Source organism: Heteronotia binoei, chromosome 16, assembly GCF_032191835.1.
Source record: "Heteronotia binoei isolate CCM8104 ecotype False Entrance Well chromosome 16, APGP_CSIRO_Hbin_v1, whole genome shotgun sequence".
Lineage (NCBI taxonomy): Eukaryota > Metazoa > Chordata > Lepidosauria > Squamata > Gekkonidae > Heteronotia > Heteronotia binoei.
In genome coordinates, this window is record NC_083238.1 from 1,318,450 (window position 1) to 1,336,344 (window position 17,895).

A 17,895-nucleotide genomic window follows, 5' to 3' on the forward strand; every position below is an offset into this window, starting at 1 on the left:
GAGCCAGGAGACTTTGGGGGTGGAGCCAGGAGACATTGGGGTGGAGCCAGGAACAAGAGTGTGACAAGCATAATTGAACTCCAAGAGAGTTCTGGCCATCACATTTAAAGGGACAGCACACCTTTTTAAATGTCTTCCTTCCATAGGAAATAATGAAGGATAAGGGCACCTTCTTTTGGGGCTCATAGAATTGGACCCCCTGGTCCAATCGTTTTGAAATTTGGGGGATACTTTGGGGAGAGGCACTAGATACTAGATTGAAAATTTGGTGCCTCTACCTCAAAAAACAGCTCCCCCAGAGCTCCCCCAGAGCCCCCGAAACCTCCAGATCAATTCCCCATTATACCCTATGAGAAGACGTTTCCCTCTCCACCCCCCTCCACCCCGCCCCCCCCATTTCTGGCAAATCTGATGCAGGGGACTCTGTACTCACGAGTTGCTGCCAGCTTCTCACAGCAACACAGGCACACCAGCTGGGCACTTTATGGCATGGAATAGGAAGCCGGCAGAACTCACTCACCTCCGGAGGTGCAAAGGCACATGGTCCTTTGGGGGCGTGGCTGGGCTCCCCTCCCTTCACCGGCCAGCTGACTGGGGGCGGGAAGCAGCCTGAGAAAACGGAAGAGCTCTGGCTGCTGTGATCGGGGCTGGGTGGGAAGGGCTGCCGTTCTCCCCCTCCCCTCCCCCCGCTTTCCCTTTTATGACCAGCGGGGGGAGGAGGCTCCAAATCGGGGGTCTCCAGGCCTAGCGGGGGATTTGGGAACCCTAAAAACAGCTATTCTGAAAATTGTCACAGCCACTCCCCTTCCTGCTGGAACCAGCTGCTGGAAGAGGTGAGGGCCCTGCGGGACCATGCCCAGTTCCGCAGGACCTGCAAGACAGCCCTCTTCTGGCTGGCTTATAGCTAACTGGCACCCGAAACTGAGTGTAGTTTTATTAGACCGCTGTATGTTTTTCTTTTTAATGTTTTAACTGTGTAAATTGTGTAAAATGTTTAAATTTTTATATTTTTTATGTTAGATTTTATATGCTGTAGCCGCCCTGAGCCACTTGGTGGGAAGGGCGGGATATAAATCATAAATAAACTAAACTAAACTAAACATTCATACAGAGGCAGTGGTTATTTCAGTCCTGATGTACACGTAAAATTGCCAGCCACTGGGAATAGATTTTAATATCTTCAGACTGCTCGATTGTTCTAAATTTCATAATTCCGTTAAAGTGGCTTCAGTCATTATCTGAAAATACTTAAAGGAGACTGTGAGAGCAATCCTAAACAGTTGTGCTCAGAATCATAATCAGGTCTATTTAATGTGTCTTATTCAAAGCACTCCCCTCTCTATTTCTCTATTTCCCCAACATGGATAGTGTTGGGCTGGAGCTGTCTTGCAGGTGCTGTTAATTTGTTTTGGCCTGCATATCTCTTGTCATATTCAAGGACAATGAGGAAAACCTGGTACTTGGGTTTTCAGGGTAACATGTGACCAGTGATGGGAGGGGAGACATTGAGAGTTGTGAGGCAGTATTCCAGAGTCTCTTGGGGACACGTTCTGATTGGATGTCATCATTGCCCAATGTCCTGGGCCAGAAACTATAATCAAACTACAGCTCAGGATATAAGAAGCTAGCTGAAATTTTCATGGATTGTAGGCTGTGACTGTGTTTGACAAATGCTGGAGACTTCGGGGGATTCTACACTGGGCAAAAGACCCAATCTACACTGCAAACTGGCCTCACTACTGTCTTGCTCCGGCATTTTGGCTACCATCTACACTTGAAATCCTGGAACAGCAGTGAAGCCGTATCAGGCTTGGTCTTGCGCCTCATTTACCAAGACCACAAATCCAGTGGAGTTTAAGCGGAGTTGCTTCTTTTTGTTGCTTTTCTTCATTACCACCAGCAGGTGGCGCATCCTGCAGCAATCATCATTGGTCAACTCCTATGTGACGTGCATTTCAAGGAAAACTCCTGCTGTGATGGTGATCGAGAGCTGTTAAACATGTCAATGGATAGCCAAATTGACACCTAGGCAACAAGTCGACACAAAGCTACTTGGCTTTCAGGGGAAGATGCCTTTTTTCTGCTGGCACCATCCTTTGTTTTGGGTTCCATGGGACAAAGGTTTAGGCAGTCTGTGCGCTTGATTGCCCTCTGCACAGGCGACGTCCTTTGAGTACGTGACCCTCACCTTTGCTGCTATGGAGTCTGAAGCTGAAAAAGACATCTGCGAGGGCTGCTAGCCTTCTCATAGGGATTCTATGAATTGGGCTGAAAGCTGCCCGCTTGGACAGCCCCTGTGGGCGTTGCTTCTTCCATGCAGTGGCTGATGGAGGTAGTACGGAGCTGGTGGAAACCTGTTCTTTCCCCAAGCTAGCACTTTCCCCAAGAAACTGAGTGCCGCTTCAAGGTCATGGTTTATTGCCCAAATAAGCTTCCTGCATTTTGGTAGGCAAACCCACACTTTGCGGAAGACGTGTGTGAGTCGAATCTCCAGGCGGTCTGGCAACCAAACTGGGAACCATGATGTACGTATACAAGAAAGTAGAGGGGGTTTTTGCTCACAATTCAGAAGAACAGCCCTGCAAGTAAAGTGAGAACTTTGAGGTGAAATAAAGTGTAGGATATGGCATTTTTTGCACAGGAAAATAAAGAAGTTCCAAAGCATGAGAAACTAAGACACTAAAACTTGAGAAACTGAGACACTGCAGACTGGAAGAATGCTTTTAAGCATGCCCAAGTCAGAACAGAAAGTGGCTTTTTTAGAGACACAGCTCTCTCGGGCACAATATAAGAATAACAGAAGCAGGGACCCCTGCCTTACAAGTCCTTCCCATAGAAAAGATTTAGAAATCAAACAGCTTGCTAAGAAGAATCAAGAACTCCAGGAACAGTTGGAATCTATTATTGAAGAAAGGGTAAACCCCAGACTTTTTTCCCCAATGAAATTGAGAAGGCAGTCTGTTTCTCAGTTCTGCTACCCAAGAATCATGAAGGAAGAATGGTCTCTGAGCCTATGCAGAGTTCCACACTCATGGCACAAGGCATTCCTTTTAGCAAGTACTTGCTCAAGCACTCCCACATGAGGAAGCCCCAGAAACATTTTCCCAGAAATGTTCTGTCCTTAGCTCATCCCATTGGGGGAACTTGAAAGCCATAATTCTGGGGAACTTCAGCGAATGGCATTCCCACATGGGCAGGCAGGGTTCCTTTGTCTGTGAGCCTCCCCTCCCCTCAAGGGGGGAAAATTCAAAACTTAAATTTCTCCTAGAATAGAGAAACCTTGTTTTGTAAGGTTTACAGGTAACAGAGGCATCTTTTCCCTCAAGTAAATAAAGAAAAAGAGAAGTAACATTAGACAAGGGCAGTTCTCCAGCCGAGAGCTGGAGATCCCCTGGAATCCCAGCAAGGTTTCCAGCCTTCAGTTTTCTCTGCAGGGTGAAGGAAGTTCGATGTAATGTCTATATTTTAACCCTTTAAAATGGCAGAATCAGGAACCTGAGAAAAAGAGGCTGAAAAAGGTTTTGTTAATGCAAAGCATTCAATCAGGGCAAAAGGTAAGGAAATGACCATTTCAACTTTCAAATTGGCTGAATGTAAATGTTTGAAACTCCCAAGCCCATTTTTCAATCCCACTTATAAAATCAGAAAAAAATTTATTGCCTCAGCTCTATGAATTTTACAGTGGTATAGCCTCTGAACTTGCACGGAGTGCCTGAAGACTAGCCCCAAAAGAGCTGGCTGAAGTATTGCAAGTGCTCCTCCTCCATGAGGAAGAAATGCTAATCATCCCCCCTCTTGCTCACAAAAGTCCACAGTCGATCTGCTTTATTTAAGGGCCAAGTGTTAACCTGGGTGCACCTCCTAATTTAAGGTTTGAACGGCTAAGCTAATAGGACTGGGCCAAAGGCTACTTCCTTAAGCACGACGATGTGAAGGTGACTGACATAGTAAACTTTGTTCATCATGCAGTGTCCCTGAACACAAGGTTGCAATTCTAATGAGACGGGCTTGAGCAAGATAAGAACTACTAATTGGCTAAGTAAACCTTTAAATGAATGCCTAAATGCAATGGTACATAAGTACATCAGATTTCACGGCTACAAGTTTGATTCATACATCATTTTTCTACTCACCACCTTGAGTCTTCTGTTTCTTCCACTCCCCCCCTCGATAATCTTCTTGCGCTGGTGGAAGGGAGAGGAACTTTCTCCTGCCTTGCTTAAATAAGCACACTTCCTGGAGGAGGAAAAGAGATAGGGAATGCCTGGAGGCAGTCATTAGTAGCCCCACCCCCCCTCGTATAAGGAATGACCGGGCTGAAGCCAATTCTCCGCAGAGCATGCTCAATGCAGCATTTCACGATGTTTTTGGAGTCAGATCCAGTATTTCCACTTCCCTTACCCCTGGGATCGCATGTCATGGTGGGATCCTATTATGGTGAAGTCAACGTTTACATACGCTAATAGGTACTTGCAAAGACTTCTGGGGGAGATGTTTATACTCTGGTTACATTTGATATGAAAGTATGCAATGCATGACATACAGTAGAATAGGTTCCATCTTATCCAGACCCTTAGGCTCCATCTCTGCATTTAGTAGGCTGTGCACACTATATTCTCAAGGCACATCAGTTGGCATGCCCCAAGCACTAGTTGCCACAGATGGTCATGTCTCCTGGGAGAAAAAGGTGACTGGTCAATAAAGATGAACATTTTGTAGGTAGGAAACCAAGGGGACAATAATCATAAACCTGTGACGGGGAACCCAAATAGCCATTTCCACAAGAGAGCCATCCCTGAGCGTCCCTAGCTATGACCAGAAAGCAAATCGATGATCAAGGACTGTCTGGGAAAAGCAGTCGATCTTAGCTCCCTGGTTCGGCTCCTTGCACACACTCTGGTTCCCTTCTGCAGTGATGCAGTCAAGGGCTGCATACCCAGATGGCTCTGCGGGTCAGAACAGGTTCCACTCAGGTGTCGAAGGGCGCCGTTGGGCAAATTCCCCCTTCCTCCAGACTCTTTTTGCAATGAAGGTTCACGGAGGTTTGAAGGGAGCCCACGGTGCACAACAGCGTGTTGTGCATCAGCTGTCTGACCTCTGGAGGGCTCCATGGGCCAGAACAATTTTTTTCTTGGTGCCAACTTCGGAGCCCAATAGAGAAGGATTGTACATTGTGCATAGGAACCTTTAATTCTGCCATCGCAGTCCCAACACACAATACTTTCCCCTCCCCTCCACAACTCCCAGGGCTTTTCAGCCCTCCTCTACATGGTAAAAAAAGCAGACTGATAACATCTATGAGGGGGGAAGAACTTCATTTCCCATCCTTCCTTGCACCTTGGTGTGGGTTTGGAGCATGTGCAGATTATGACCATGCAAATGTCCCAACACAGATGTTAAAATGAGAGCGATGGCGCCACTTTGTGGATAAAGTGCATCAATATGACCCTTGTGTTCAGATCACGTCCAGCAGTGTAAATGGTATGAAATTAATCCAGATTTATATAAGCCAGCTTCAGTTCACAGAAAATCTGGCTTAAACATGAATGTAGAATCCCCTTGACACAATTCTAATTTGAGGCCTTCCTCTTGAAATTGTGCTGCACAAACCTAATGCAGCTTTTTACAAGTGTTAGGTAGTTAAAGCTAGCTTTGTTGTTTTGTTCTGTATTATTTTAAAGTAATGTGTTGGCAATAGCCATTCTATATTGATATCTTTTGAATAAAGCATATAATTATTTTTATGAAAACAGTCTGGTTCTTGTGTGCATCTAGAGTTGCCAAGTCCAATTCAAGAAATATCTGGGGACTTTGGGGGTGGGGCCAGGAGCAAAGTTGTAACAAGCAGAAATGAACTCCAAAGGAAGTTCTGGTCATCACATTTAAAAGGACTGCACACCTTTTACATGTCTTCCCTCCACTGGAAATAATGAAGGATAGGGGCACCTTCTTTTGGGGTTTAAAGAATTGGAACCCTTTGTCCAAACTTTTTGAAACTTGGGGGTGGGGTTGAGGAGAGGCACCAGATACTATTCTGAAAATTTGGTGACTCTACCTCAAACAAAGCCCCCTCTAGAGGCCCAGATACCCACAGATTAATTCTCCATTATACCCTATGGGAATTGGTCTCCATAGGGAATAATGGAGTGCCTAGCAAACACTTCCCTCTCCCCACCCCGGTTTCTGATGGCCCTGAAGGGGGGGCCCTCCAAACCAGGGGATCCCCTGCCCCCACCTGGGGATTGTGCAATCTACAAAGAGAATCACAGCAATTATAGGCAGAGAAATCCAAAGCACAAGGCTTTTCATGAAAACCAGCCTCCGTACAACCCACAAACTCGCCAAACAATTCAACAGATACAAAAGCATATATTAGTTCATGGTAGACCATACAATTAGTCCTTAGCAAAATAGGGAACGTATTCACCAAGAATCTATCCAGTTTGTCAAGCATGCAAGTTATTCTTAATATAAAGCTGTATTAGTTAGATTGTTACTTTACCACTGATGCATATCAAAGCTATGTAAACCCTTCCTTAGTTCTCACCTTCTGTAACAAATGCAGGAAGGCCTGCTTTGAAGATAGTGCCTCCCGAGACGGTTCCCAAGCTCAAGCCTGGGACTCAGGATGTTTCTAACCGCAAAAGATAGTCAAATGCATAGTTGTAGTAATTCACATGCTCATGATAGAATTCCACGTTATCTCTACTATTCCTTTGATGTATTCCTTAAAGCCAGATGCCATACACTGAAATGTATCACTTTCAAGTTGTTCCACCTATGAGCACAATGGATTATCAATAAACTAAGACTTTGTTTCCAAATCATTGCTTGGTTCTTTTGAAACTTCCATGCTTGACACAGTCTTTATAGCAATCATTGTTCAGTTCATTCCAAGGAGTCCTGGTGAAATAGTTGTGCAATTGATCAATGTCTCTCAACATATGCAGCTAGCAATCAAAGGTTGAAAAGAACAAGGTCTTAATGGAACCCTTGTTTCGCACAGGCTTCTTCAAGCTGCAATAATCCTAAATGCATGACAAGATCATATAAAATGTTAACCAGTATACATATAAGCCACAAATCTTGATATGGAGCTAAAAAGTTAAAACATACCTTTTTACAACATTTTCATACTCTGGGCAAAAACCGCCATTCCATTACAACACTGAAAGGCACTTGAATGGTGCTAGAGAAAAACAGTTACAAGTGGCTTATTTGTAACAGGTGTACAAACTTAGGCGTTCCTTAAAGATACAATGTAACAAGCTACAGCAGTGTCCCAAACAAAAACTTACAAATCACCCAAAACCATATAAATACACAGATCCAATTGATTACAGAAAGCATGTTAGGTCCCAATCATTATTTAATCCATGCGGAGTTAAAGTTCTTAATTTAAAAATCATCTTCATTTCTTGTTGAAGAAGTCACCTATTACTGTCCACCTTGCCTTGCAACCTGACTGGAAATATGAGCAGCACACAAAAGCGCATAGAATCAGCTTCATGTTTAAATTTGAGAAAATGCCCCACCAAAGGATCATCTAACACACAATTTTTTACTCTCGATTTGTGCTCCAACATGCATGTACGAACAGCACATGTGGCGGAGACCAAATAGATTTTTTTGCAAGGGCAGAGGATTGCAAAAATGCATCTTTGAGTAGCACAAGTCATGGTCTCTTTCAAAAACACCTTACAGCCAGTATCAGGATGAACGAACTCAGACGTCTGCATAGATAACCCACATGCTAAGCAGGCGCCACATTTAAAGTGCCCACCTGTCTTCCCTACATGCGTGTTGGAGCATAAATCGAGCACAAATGAGAGAACAAGTATACAGTTCTGGGAATGGAGAAAGAAAGAGGAAAACAGATACAAGAAAACAGAAAAGAAGAAAAAACCAAGGGTGATCCAGGTGCTTCATAGCAATACTGAATATATTTTAGCATTGGGCTGAGAAATGGAATGTGAGGGTCAGTTTCTATAACTGGAGAAATTCCATTTTCCTCTTTTGCTATACAAGTCTTTTGTATGCAGATCTATGTGAGACTAAGATTGCAATTCTATGCACATTTATATGGAAGTAAGTCTCACTGAGTCTCACTTTGCAAAAGTTTTATGTGGAAGTAAGTCTCACTTTGTGTAACCGTTGGCCACCCCTGATTTATACAACTGGGCAAAATATGACTGCTATAGCATAACTTGGAATGCTCTTGGATTTCACACAATCCTCTCATAGCCTTTAGTAAAGATGCTTGCATGCTTGCCCTTTAAATCTAGAACAAACATTATTAATTCATTCAGTTTTTTCACAGAATTAAGGCAATATCTTTGTCTATCAGTTGTTTGCCAATGTTTTCTGCATTGTGTTTCCATCTTTACTTTCCAAGCATGGTTTGTGAATTTTTCCATTTCCTATGCAATTGCTGTTCCAGCTATCCACCTGTGAAGTGTCAAAATATCATTAAGACTTTCCAAAATTTAATTTCCCTTTAATTTCTCTTCCTTGTTTCTACAGTTTTAAAACAGCTTCTGTTTCTCTATTTATTTAATTACTGTTTACTCCCAGTGCCAGTGTTCTAGACTTCCTCTCTCTGTTGTTTGCAGGAAGGCTTTAATTACCACTTTTCCCTTTACCATAGAACATATTAATTATTATTGTTAATAATCATTATTATGCAGTCATGATCTTTAAAAAAAAGATGAGTGATCACTTTGTATCCAGAAGGAAACAATAATTAAAATGTTCTTGTTCAAAGAAAAAGACTGATTAAAGATCCATTCAGGAATGTTTCTGCAAATAGCCAGAAAGACATTGAGTATAGAACAGCATTAACCATTGGGAATTAGTGAAGAGGGACAATTGCGAAGACAAGCAGGACTTTTTACTGAATGGGACTCAATTTCAAGTAAACATCATAGACTGCTGCCCGTATGGACAAGCACTGCTGCATTTTTAAGGAAAATATATTATGTGCTCTGTTGAACCATCATGTCACTTCCACTTGCAGCTGATTGCAGAAAAGATATTACTCAGTAATTCAAAAAGACCATAGAATAAAAGCAACTTTCACTTTTATGGTTTATTATCTACGTATTGATTCTCCTGTCACAGATCTGAATGTCTTCCTTTAGCATAGATAATGAAGAGAGTGATTGTTATTTTATTTTATTTGGTAGTTTTGTATTTGCACGTATGTGTGCACGTGTATGTATGTGTGCACCTGGAAGTCATGGCAATCTCTGGTGACTTGGAGGATATCCAGAAAGGTGGCTGAATAGAGCCTCCCCCTGCCTCCATGCTCTGGTATTCCAATGTGGTCTCCTATCAAAATACTTGGCAGAGTCAACTTGCTTAGCTTCTGAGACCTGATAAGATCAGGCTTGCCTGGGCTATCCAGTGAGGGGAGAGCGGTAGCTATTTTAGCGGCTAGGTGGACATAACTTTCTTCCATGAACTAATATGATGATCTGACTAAGTTCTTCATGTAAGTGAAGACAGACACTTCAGTGCTTGATATGAAGATCCAGGCTCACAGGTTTGTCAGGAAAAATAGGTTCATGCTGAGGGGAAAATTCTGAAAACTGAGATTTACCAACAGATTTGTTAAGCATACTCAGAAGAAATGAATTTGTTGGGCATACTTAGTAGCAGTGAATTTAGGAGATGACTGCAGGAACCTGAGAATTCCAATAATGGTGAATGTAAACAGACAGACTTTAGTCTTATGAATATATATATATATATAGTCTTATGAATATATATATATTCATAAGACTAAAGTCTGTCTGTTTACATTCACCATTATTGGAATATATATTCATAAGGCTAAGGTCTCAAATTACTCTGCTGATCTCTTTACTGAATATATCACAATGATTAGAGAGATCAGCAGAGTAATTTGAAATAATACAATGAATGTACATGATTTGATCCAAGTTTGAGTTATAAAAGTCAGCATCTCTGAAAATTCTAGAATCTGTGCATTGACTTAGACTAAGAAAAAGGTTATAACAGCAGCTGTGGAAACCAACTGATGGGCTGGTTTGGCTTAGCTCAGCTGGAAGGATGGGACCTAACTATATAGGATAGTGGCAGTTGGCAAACCTGTAAATGGCAGTGCAGATTGCAACTGAATTTTTACAAAGCAGGGGCAGCAGTGGTTAAAACACGTTAGTGGCAGGAAGGAGGAAGTCATCTACTCGTGCTTTCCCCCAGAACTGTCTTTTCTAGTCATTTTTCTTTCAGTGGAAATCCAAGAGGGAAGTTACTCCCCACCAAGAGAAAAATCTTCGGGGAGACAGTTTAATTTAGCACCCTTTCCTGCTAGTCATTTTTGCACTCCAAATCATTCATTCCACCCCATGCCTGCTTTCTAGGAATTCTAGCAATACACATTCTAGCTCACTGCTTTGTCATTGTCATGTCAACGAATGGAATGAAAGTGTTGAGGAGGCTGTAAGTGAAAGTAAGGGGATCAGTTGCAGTAATACGCATCTTCCAAGATTTCTTAAAGATGCCGGAGGAGTGGATCCACTAGTAGAGTTTATAGAAGGAGCTGACAGAGAATATCTTTCCGTACCTTCCCCTTCTTTGAGCAGCATGTTGTTTCTTCTAAAACTCTTCTCTGAAGATCAGAAAAGCATAGCAAGCAAAATGAACCACAGTATGGGGAGGGCTGCATTAGTGAGGGGGGATCTAGTAGAATCAACTCTTTGTCCTTATTCTGCTTGTATCTTGTGGATCACGTTATTTTTCAAATAAATTATAGGTTTTCCTATCATAATTGGAAAATCTTTTACACATAACAGTATTGTAGACATGATGTTGTATATAAAACTCTTTCTTGCTTCTAGGAATGCCCTCTGAAACCACCATTGCCATTTGTTCCATGATTATGGGCGGGATTTTTGAAATTTTCCCCAGACTGAGAGTTTGCTTTGCCCATGGTGGTAAGTATCCTAGAATTGCACAACTAGAAGAAATTCCAAGTCTTCACCAAAGCAGAATACTGTATGTAGCCTAGCCCTGTAAATTAACGGGGCAATCATAAACAGAGCAATTTCCCCCCTGGTATTTTTCCATTTGGGTCTATTGAACTGGGGTGTGGGGGGGGGGGGGGGAGAATGGGTTTCCTGGTGTAAGATTCCCAGCTGCAGGTCACTTGGTTGTAGCCTGGTTCAAAGGTGTACACTTCACTCTCATAAATCAGGTCAAGGCTCTTTATTGTTATGGAGAAGGCAAAAACAGCTCACATGCCCGTTCTAGTCAGGCAGAGAAAATTGGAGTGCCTTTAGAAGTTTACAAACAACAACAAATAAGTTAAAAACCAAATCAATCCAGACTGGAAGGGCAGGAGGACCTCCTCCCTCCATCAGACACTGTCACGTTCTCAGGGTGCAGGCAGGCAGGAGTCTAAAGCCAGTCCAAGGTCAAAGCCCAGGAAGTCAAGCAGGAGCCAAGTCACCAATGCAGAATCACAAACCGGAATCAGAAGTCAATGTCCAAAAGCCACAAGGTCAGGGTGCCAAGAAAATCAAGCAGGTCAGGATCAGGAAGGAGTGTGGCTGCAAGCCAGAGAATAGACTTGTTGCTTCCACAAGGTTACCAGGTCCTGGGTGGGAGCTATATGGGAGTCTCAATCAGCCTGCTTCCTGGGTGGCAGTGACTCTGCTAGAACTCAGGGCTGAGAAATCTGAAGTATCGGCGTGCCTCATGTCTTCGCTCTGAAGTTCTTTCCGGAGCCTGCTTCCAACTCTTGAGATGGGAGGAGGAGAGCTTGGAGGAGATTGATTGTCAACAGCTGCTCCTAACTCTGGTCAAGCTTGCATCCAATCCCTGGTTCAGGAGAAAAGCATCCTGGGTAGAGCCATACTGTATTCCATTGCTGCTAGTTCAAACTCTCCTCACCCCCCCCCCTTTTCCTTTGTTATGTAGCCTTGCTTTGAAATGGGAATATGTGAACGGTTTTATCGTGCCTTCTCAGGCTTGGCATCAGGGGAGGTTGGAGCCAAGAGATGCTCAAGGCCAAACCAGGCCTGAGAAAGAAATTGTAACATCAATGTGTGAATGTGCCCTGTATAGTACCCCTCCCTCAAGAATCCCTTTGAAGTCTACCTTATATGATTGCATTCTACTGTATGATACTGTAGTCGAGAACCATGATATCAATAAACTAGATACTTTGTTTCCGCAAAGACTCGTTATTGAATCTGCCGACTTGACGACTGGTGCCTGGAGAGTGATTGATGGGCCAGCTGCTGTTTGTTCAGCTGAGGAACTGGCTGGCAACTCTTCCAGGTCCGTTAACCCTTCCAGCTCCTCCTCATCAGGGCTCATGACAGACGCGCCCAATCATAAAAGCCTTTTTTTTCTCCCCCTCTTTATCTTGGAAGCCAAGAAAAGGAGTTTATCCACTGGCTTCCTTTGCCTCCTCCATCCCAGCTGTTAATTGGGATGACTCAGCAGCTCTGGCAAGCTAAAAATCAGATGTTTCCTGGCAAGACTTAGGTCAGTAACTTCCTTTACCTTATCAGCTGGCTCTAAGCTGATCTCTTCCTTACATCCCCCCAACCCACCCACCCCGTGCAGAAAGAGAGTGAGCATCCACCTCGCTTTCTGTGCAAAGGAGATAAAGAGAACACAGTTTGAAAACATTTCCTTATTACAGACCTTTTGAAGGGTGGGGCCTGCTACCAACCATTCTATCCATTTATTCTGCTTCTGCATGACACCTTGAGAGGGAATCTGCTAATATATTTTCTTTAAAGCGTCTGACTTCAAATGACAAATCTTGCAGGGACAGTGCCCATCTTAAAATTCTGCTGTTGGGCTCCTTCATCTTTTGGATAAAAACTAGTGAACTGTGGATCATCTCTAGCTGGAAATGTGCACCTCTTAAGTATGTCTTGAGCTTGTTTAACCCCCATACTACTCCCAGGGCTTCCTTTTATTGCACTGTAAAACCTATAATGTAGTATGTTACAAACAGAAGACAGAAATCCACAGTACATTGACAGAATAAACCAGACTATGAGTTGACTCACATAATGGATCAAAGATGAAAGCTTAAAAGGGGGGAAATCTCTATAGAGAAACTCTTTCCTGACCCCTAGATAATTTTAGCCTTCTATATTAAAGGAAGCATCAGAAGAAGAAAAGCAAACAGTTTAAATAATGAGTCTTTCCTTCTTCAGTATTTTTCCCTGACATACTGTGGTGGTGTTGTTCAGTCATACAGTCGAGTCTGACTTTTTGCGACCCCATGGACAAAGTCACGCCAGACCCTCCTGTCTTCCACCATCCTCCAAAGTCTGCTCAGATTCGTGACATATTGTGACCTGATGGTAAATTGGAAAGTGTATCAGAATTAAGTGCCAATTCAAGAGAAGCTATCAAGAGAAGGTGCAGCTCCCTTAATGTTGAAGGGGAAAAGAATATGCTGCAGAAGGACTGTGAAGAGCAGAAAAACATTAAAAGTGTGAGCACTAAGGGGAAAGGTTAACATTTTGGAGTCCCCTAACTTTCCCCTATTAGCGCTGAAAATATACAGTTCCCCCAAATTACTGCATCACTAACAAGCCAATTAACACAGTATTTTGTCAACTCTGATATCATTGGGGAAATTTCTAATATAAATAACATAGGTCACATTGTGTATATTGTTTAGGTTGCTGCCCCTTAGTACCTGATAGAATTTCAGCACTGAAAGATGCTAATATTGGATATATTCATTCATTCTAAGGATTTGTCATATTTCTTTTCAGGTAGTTCTTTTCTTTTCACATTAGGGTATATTTCAGTGCCAAAGAATGCCATTATTATATGTATTCATTCATTCTAAGGATCTATCATATTTCTTGCCAGGTGGTTCGTTTCCTTTCACATTAGGACGCATTTCCCATGGATTCAAAGTGCGACCTGATTTGTGTGCATTAGATAATAAAACTGATCCAAAGAAATACCTTGGTTCGTTCTACACTGATTCACTCGTCCACGATCCACATGCCTTGAAGCTTCTGGTTGATGTAATAGGAAAGGTAAGTGAAATAATTTCTCAATCATCTATTTATTTTATTCAATTTGTGTCCCACCCTCCCTGCAAGCGGGCTCATGTCCTTGAACTGTGAGCCTCCTTCCTTCTACACTTCTTTGAAGCTAAGAGCAGCACATAAGAAGGTAAGTGGGGGACAGTATGACGCATAAATGAAGCAGCATAATGTAGAATGGTAATTAACACAAGCACAGGTTACATACTGTTAGGTATTAAGATTATTTTCAAGGATTCAAAGCCAGTGCGACAGGAGAATCTTCTAATACCCTCCTCTACAGGCTCTAGAGCAATTCATAATTCTTATGGCACCTTCAGAGATGGTGGATGAATATCAAGTTCTAGTGGTCTAACATCCAGTCTTCTCTTGGGTATGATTACCTTCCCTTGAACCATGCATTCTAGAATGGAGAAGGAAATTGCTCAATTATAAATTATTATGAAACTTGGAACAAACGCCTCCCCAGGAATGAACAGGGATATTAATTTTAAATCTCATTACTCCTTACTCTCAGGGGTGGCCAATGGTAGTGTCAAGCAAGCAGATCTCAAAGTAACCAGTCTTTGAGTTGAAACAAAGTATGGTTTTATTGATAATCCATGTGCTTCTATTGAGCTAAGAATTGGAACTGATACAGAGTAACAGCAGAATGCATACTTAAATGTGGCACATCAAAGGCTCTCTAAGCATTGCTACAATTACTAAACATTTCTCTATTCACGTGTGAAAGTTCACACGGCTCCCTTCTTTATCTTTCCTGTGGTTACTCTTCCTGGGTCCAGGCGCTGCCTGGGAAATTGTCCCTGGAGGCTTTATCTTCAAAGGCACATTCTTGCATTTGTTAGTAAAGCAAAGGAGGCAATAAAAGGGGTGCCAGCTAATTCTCTACTTTGATGTGGCTCAGTTTTGTTTTAGGGTTAGTAACAGTTATAGTATGGCAGTTATATTCTGATAAACATAGACAGTCATAGTAAGATAAAACATTGCTTGACATACTGCCCCCCCCCCCAAGCTCCTGCTCGGGGTTTGTCTGGGTGCAGTAGGTAAAATCTTTTGAGAAGAAGGGGGGCTCTAAGGTCGGAGGATTTCACCCATTCATCACAGCTAGGGGGAAAATATTTCCAACAGACTCGGTAATATAGTACCCCCCCCCCCCTCTTCTTGGCATCCAACACCTCCTGGACCTCATGGTGACTCTGACCCTTCACTTGAATATGTTTGGGTTCTGTAGGGCAGGGGTGACAGCTCGTAGCCCCCGGATCTTTCCAAAGAAGACTGCAATGGAAAACAGGGTGAATTTTACTAAACAGTTTAGGCAGCTCTAACTCCACTGTTAATTTATTGATCACCCGTTTGATTTTGAATGGCCCCAAGTACTTGTAGGCTAGTTTTTTGGATGTTTGTGGCAACGGTAAGTTCTTGGTGGATAAAAATACTGTCTCTCCCACTTTGAATTCCCAATCCGGGGAATGTTTTTTGTCAAAGTGTGCTTTGTAATCCTTTTTTGCCATTTCCAGGTTGTCTTAGATCACAGCCCATCCTTTTCCCATGTCTCAAACCACTGCTGGCATGAGGTGGGGGGTTGGGCTCCACTGTTGCTGGGTAACAGTGGGAAGGGTTTCCCCTCATAGCCATTTACAATTTTAAATGGTTTTGTTTTGGTGGAGCTGTGGAGGCTATTATTGTCAAGTCGGCAGATTCAATAACGAGCCTTCGTTGAAACAAAGTATCTAGTTTATTGATATCATGGTTCTCGACTACAGTAAGATTGATAGACTAAAGATCATACAGTAGAATGCAATCATATAAGGTAGACTTCAAAGGGATTCTTGAGGGAGGGGTACTATGCAGGGCACATTCACACATTGATGTTACAATTTCTTTCTCAGGCCTGGTTTGGCCTTGAGCGTCTCTTGGCTCCAACCTCCCCTGATGCCAAGCCTGAGAAGGCACGATAAACCAGTTCACATATTCCCATTTCAAAGCAATGCTACATATCAAAGGAAAGGAGGGGGGTGAGGAGAGTTCACACTAGCAGCATTGGAATACAGTATGGCTTTACCCAGGATGCTTTTCTCCTGAACCAGTGATTGAGTGCAGGCTTGACCAAAGTTAGGAGCAGACTTGACAATTATTATACCCATATTCAGCAAACGGCAATAACTCCACCAAGTTAGACTGCTGGTAGTTAACATAGCACCGTAAATATTGTTCTAGAAGAGCGTTCACTCGTTCCCTCTGTCCGTCCATCTGGGGGTGATATGCAGAGCTTTGCAAGCCAGTTAGCTTGCAAAACTCCCGCCAGAAGTTGGCAACGAACAGTGGCCCACGGCCGCTAATGACCTTGTCCGGGAATGAGTGTACTTTAACAATGCGTTGAAAGAACAAATAGGCCAGCTTCTTTGCGGTGGGCAGCTTTTTGCAGGGGATAAAGTGGGCTTTCTTTGAAAAGGTGTCCACCACTACTAGTATCACAGTTCGTCCCTGGGACACCGGTAATTCCACTATGAAGTCCATAAAGACTACCAACCAAGGGGTTCGGCCGTGGGGGTTGGCTGGAGGAGACCTGGTGTCCCCCCCCCCTTTTATTTGCCATTATGCACACCGGGCAGGTAGCTACGAATTCTGGAATATCTTTTCTCATGTGTGGCCACCAGAACTGCCTGTTGACTAAGTGCAAGGTTTTTATGTACCCAAAATGGCCGGACAGTTTGCTGCAGTGGCAGTGCTGTAAAACCTCCCTGTGCAGAGTTTGGGGGACATACAGTTTTTCATCATAATACCAAAACCCTCCTGCCCCTTTTGTAAGTCCTTCTGGCCTCCCTTCACCCTCGTACTCCATTTCCTCGTTCAGTCTATTGCCCCCTCAAGGCTCGGGCGCTTTGGGCTTTTTTCCTGATTGTGTAGTCACCGCGCCTGCTATGGCGCTAGGGGGAATGATAGAGTCCACCACCTTTTCCTTTTGACTCTCATGCTGGGGCAGCCTCGATAGCGCATCAGCTAAAAAGTTTTTCAACCCAGGAATATGCTTGAGAGTAAAGTCAAACTTCGCAAAGAACCCAGCCCACCGAATCTGTTTTTCGGTTAGTTTTCTACACCTGATAAGCGCTTCTAGGTTCTTGTGATCAGTCCAGATTTCAAATGGCACCCTTGCTCCTTCGAGCCAAGACCACCATGTTTTCAATGCAAAAGTCACTGCAAACGCTTCCTTGTCCCACACCGACCAGTTGCGCTGTTCCTGTGAGAACTTTTTAGAGAGATAAGCACACAGTCTTAACCTCTCCTCCGAGTCTTTTTGCATTAATATGGTTCCTATGGCTACGTCGGAAGCATCACATTGGACCACGAAGGGCTTAAGCTTGTCAGGATGAGCTAGCACCGGTTCACTGGTAAACAAACGTTTCAGTCGTTCAAAGGCTTTTTGGCAAGTAGGGGTCCAAACCAGTTTCGCCCCCGTTTTTTTCGCTTCGGGCCCCTTTCCTTTAGTCTTTAGCAAGTCTGTTAGGGGCAACATCACCTGGGCGAACCCCTGAATGAAGCCCCTATAAAAATTGGCGAACCCGATGAAAGATTGTAGCTGTCTACGTGTCATCAGGGATTCCCAATCTAGCACTGCTTGTATCTTGGCGGTGTCAGCGAAGGGGCATTGAAGTTTCAACAAGGATCAGTCTTGGCTTTGTTTAAAACAAAGTTTCCATTTATTGATTACAGCAATGCTATTCACTACGCAGGTTCATTGATACTAATAACGAGAGGGGTGCAAGCATGAGCATTTATGGATACACATCAAAGCATAAGGGTTTTAAATCATTTCCCATAATAAAACTGGGGCTCCACT

General features: G+C 43.2%; 1 protein-coding gene across 1 annotated transcript in view; it reads left to right on the forward strand.

The window, feature by feature from the left end:
* Nucleotides 1-17,895, forward strand: part of ACMSD (aminocarboxymuconate semialdehyde decarboxylase) — a 232,552-nt gene that overhangs the window by 124,136 nt on the left and 90,521 nt on the right. Inside the window, exons 7-8 of the mRNA XM_060257122.1 lie at nucleotides 10,863-10,958; nucleotides 13,873-14,045. Of these exons, the coding sequence (XP_060113105.1) occupies nucleotides 10,863-10,958; nucleotides 13,873-14,045 (269 nt within the window). The remainder of the gene's footprint in view (nucleotides 1-10,862; nucleotides 10,959-13,872; nucleotides 14,046-17,895) is intronic.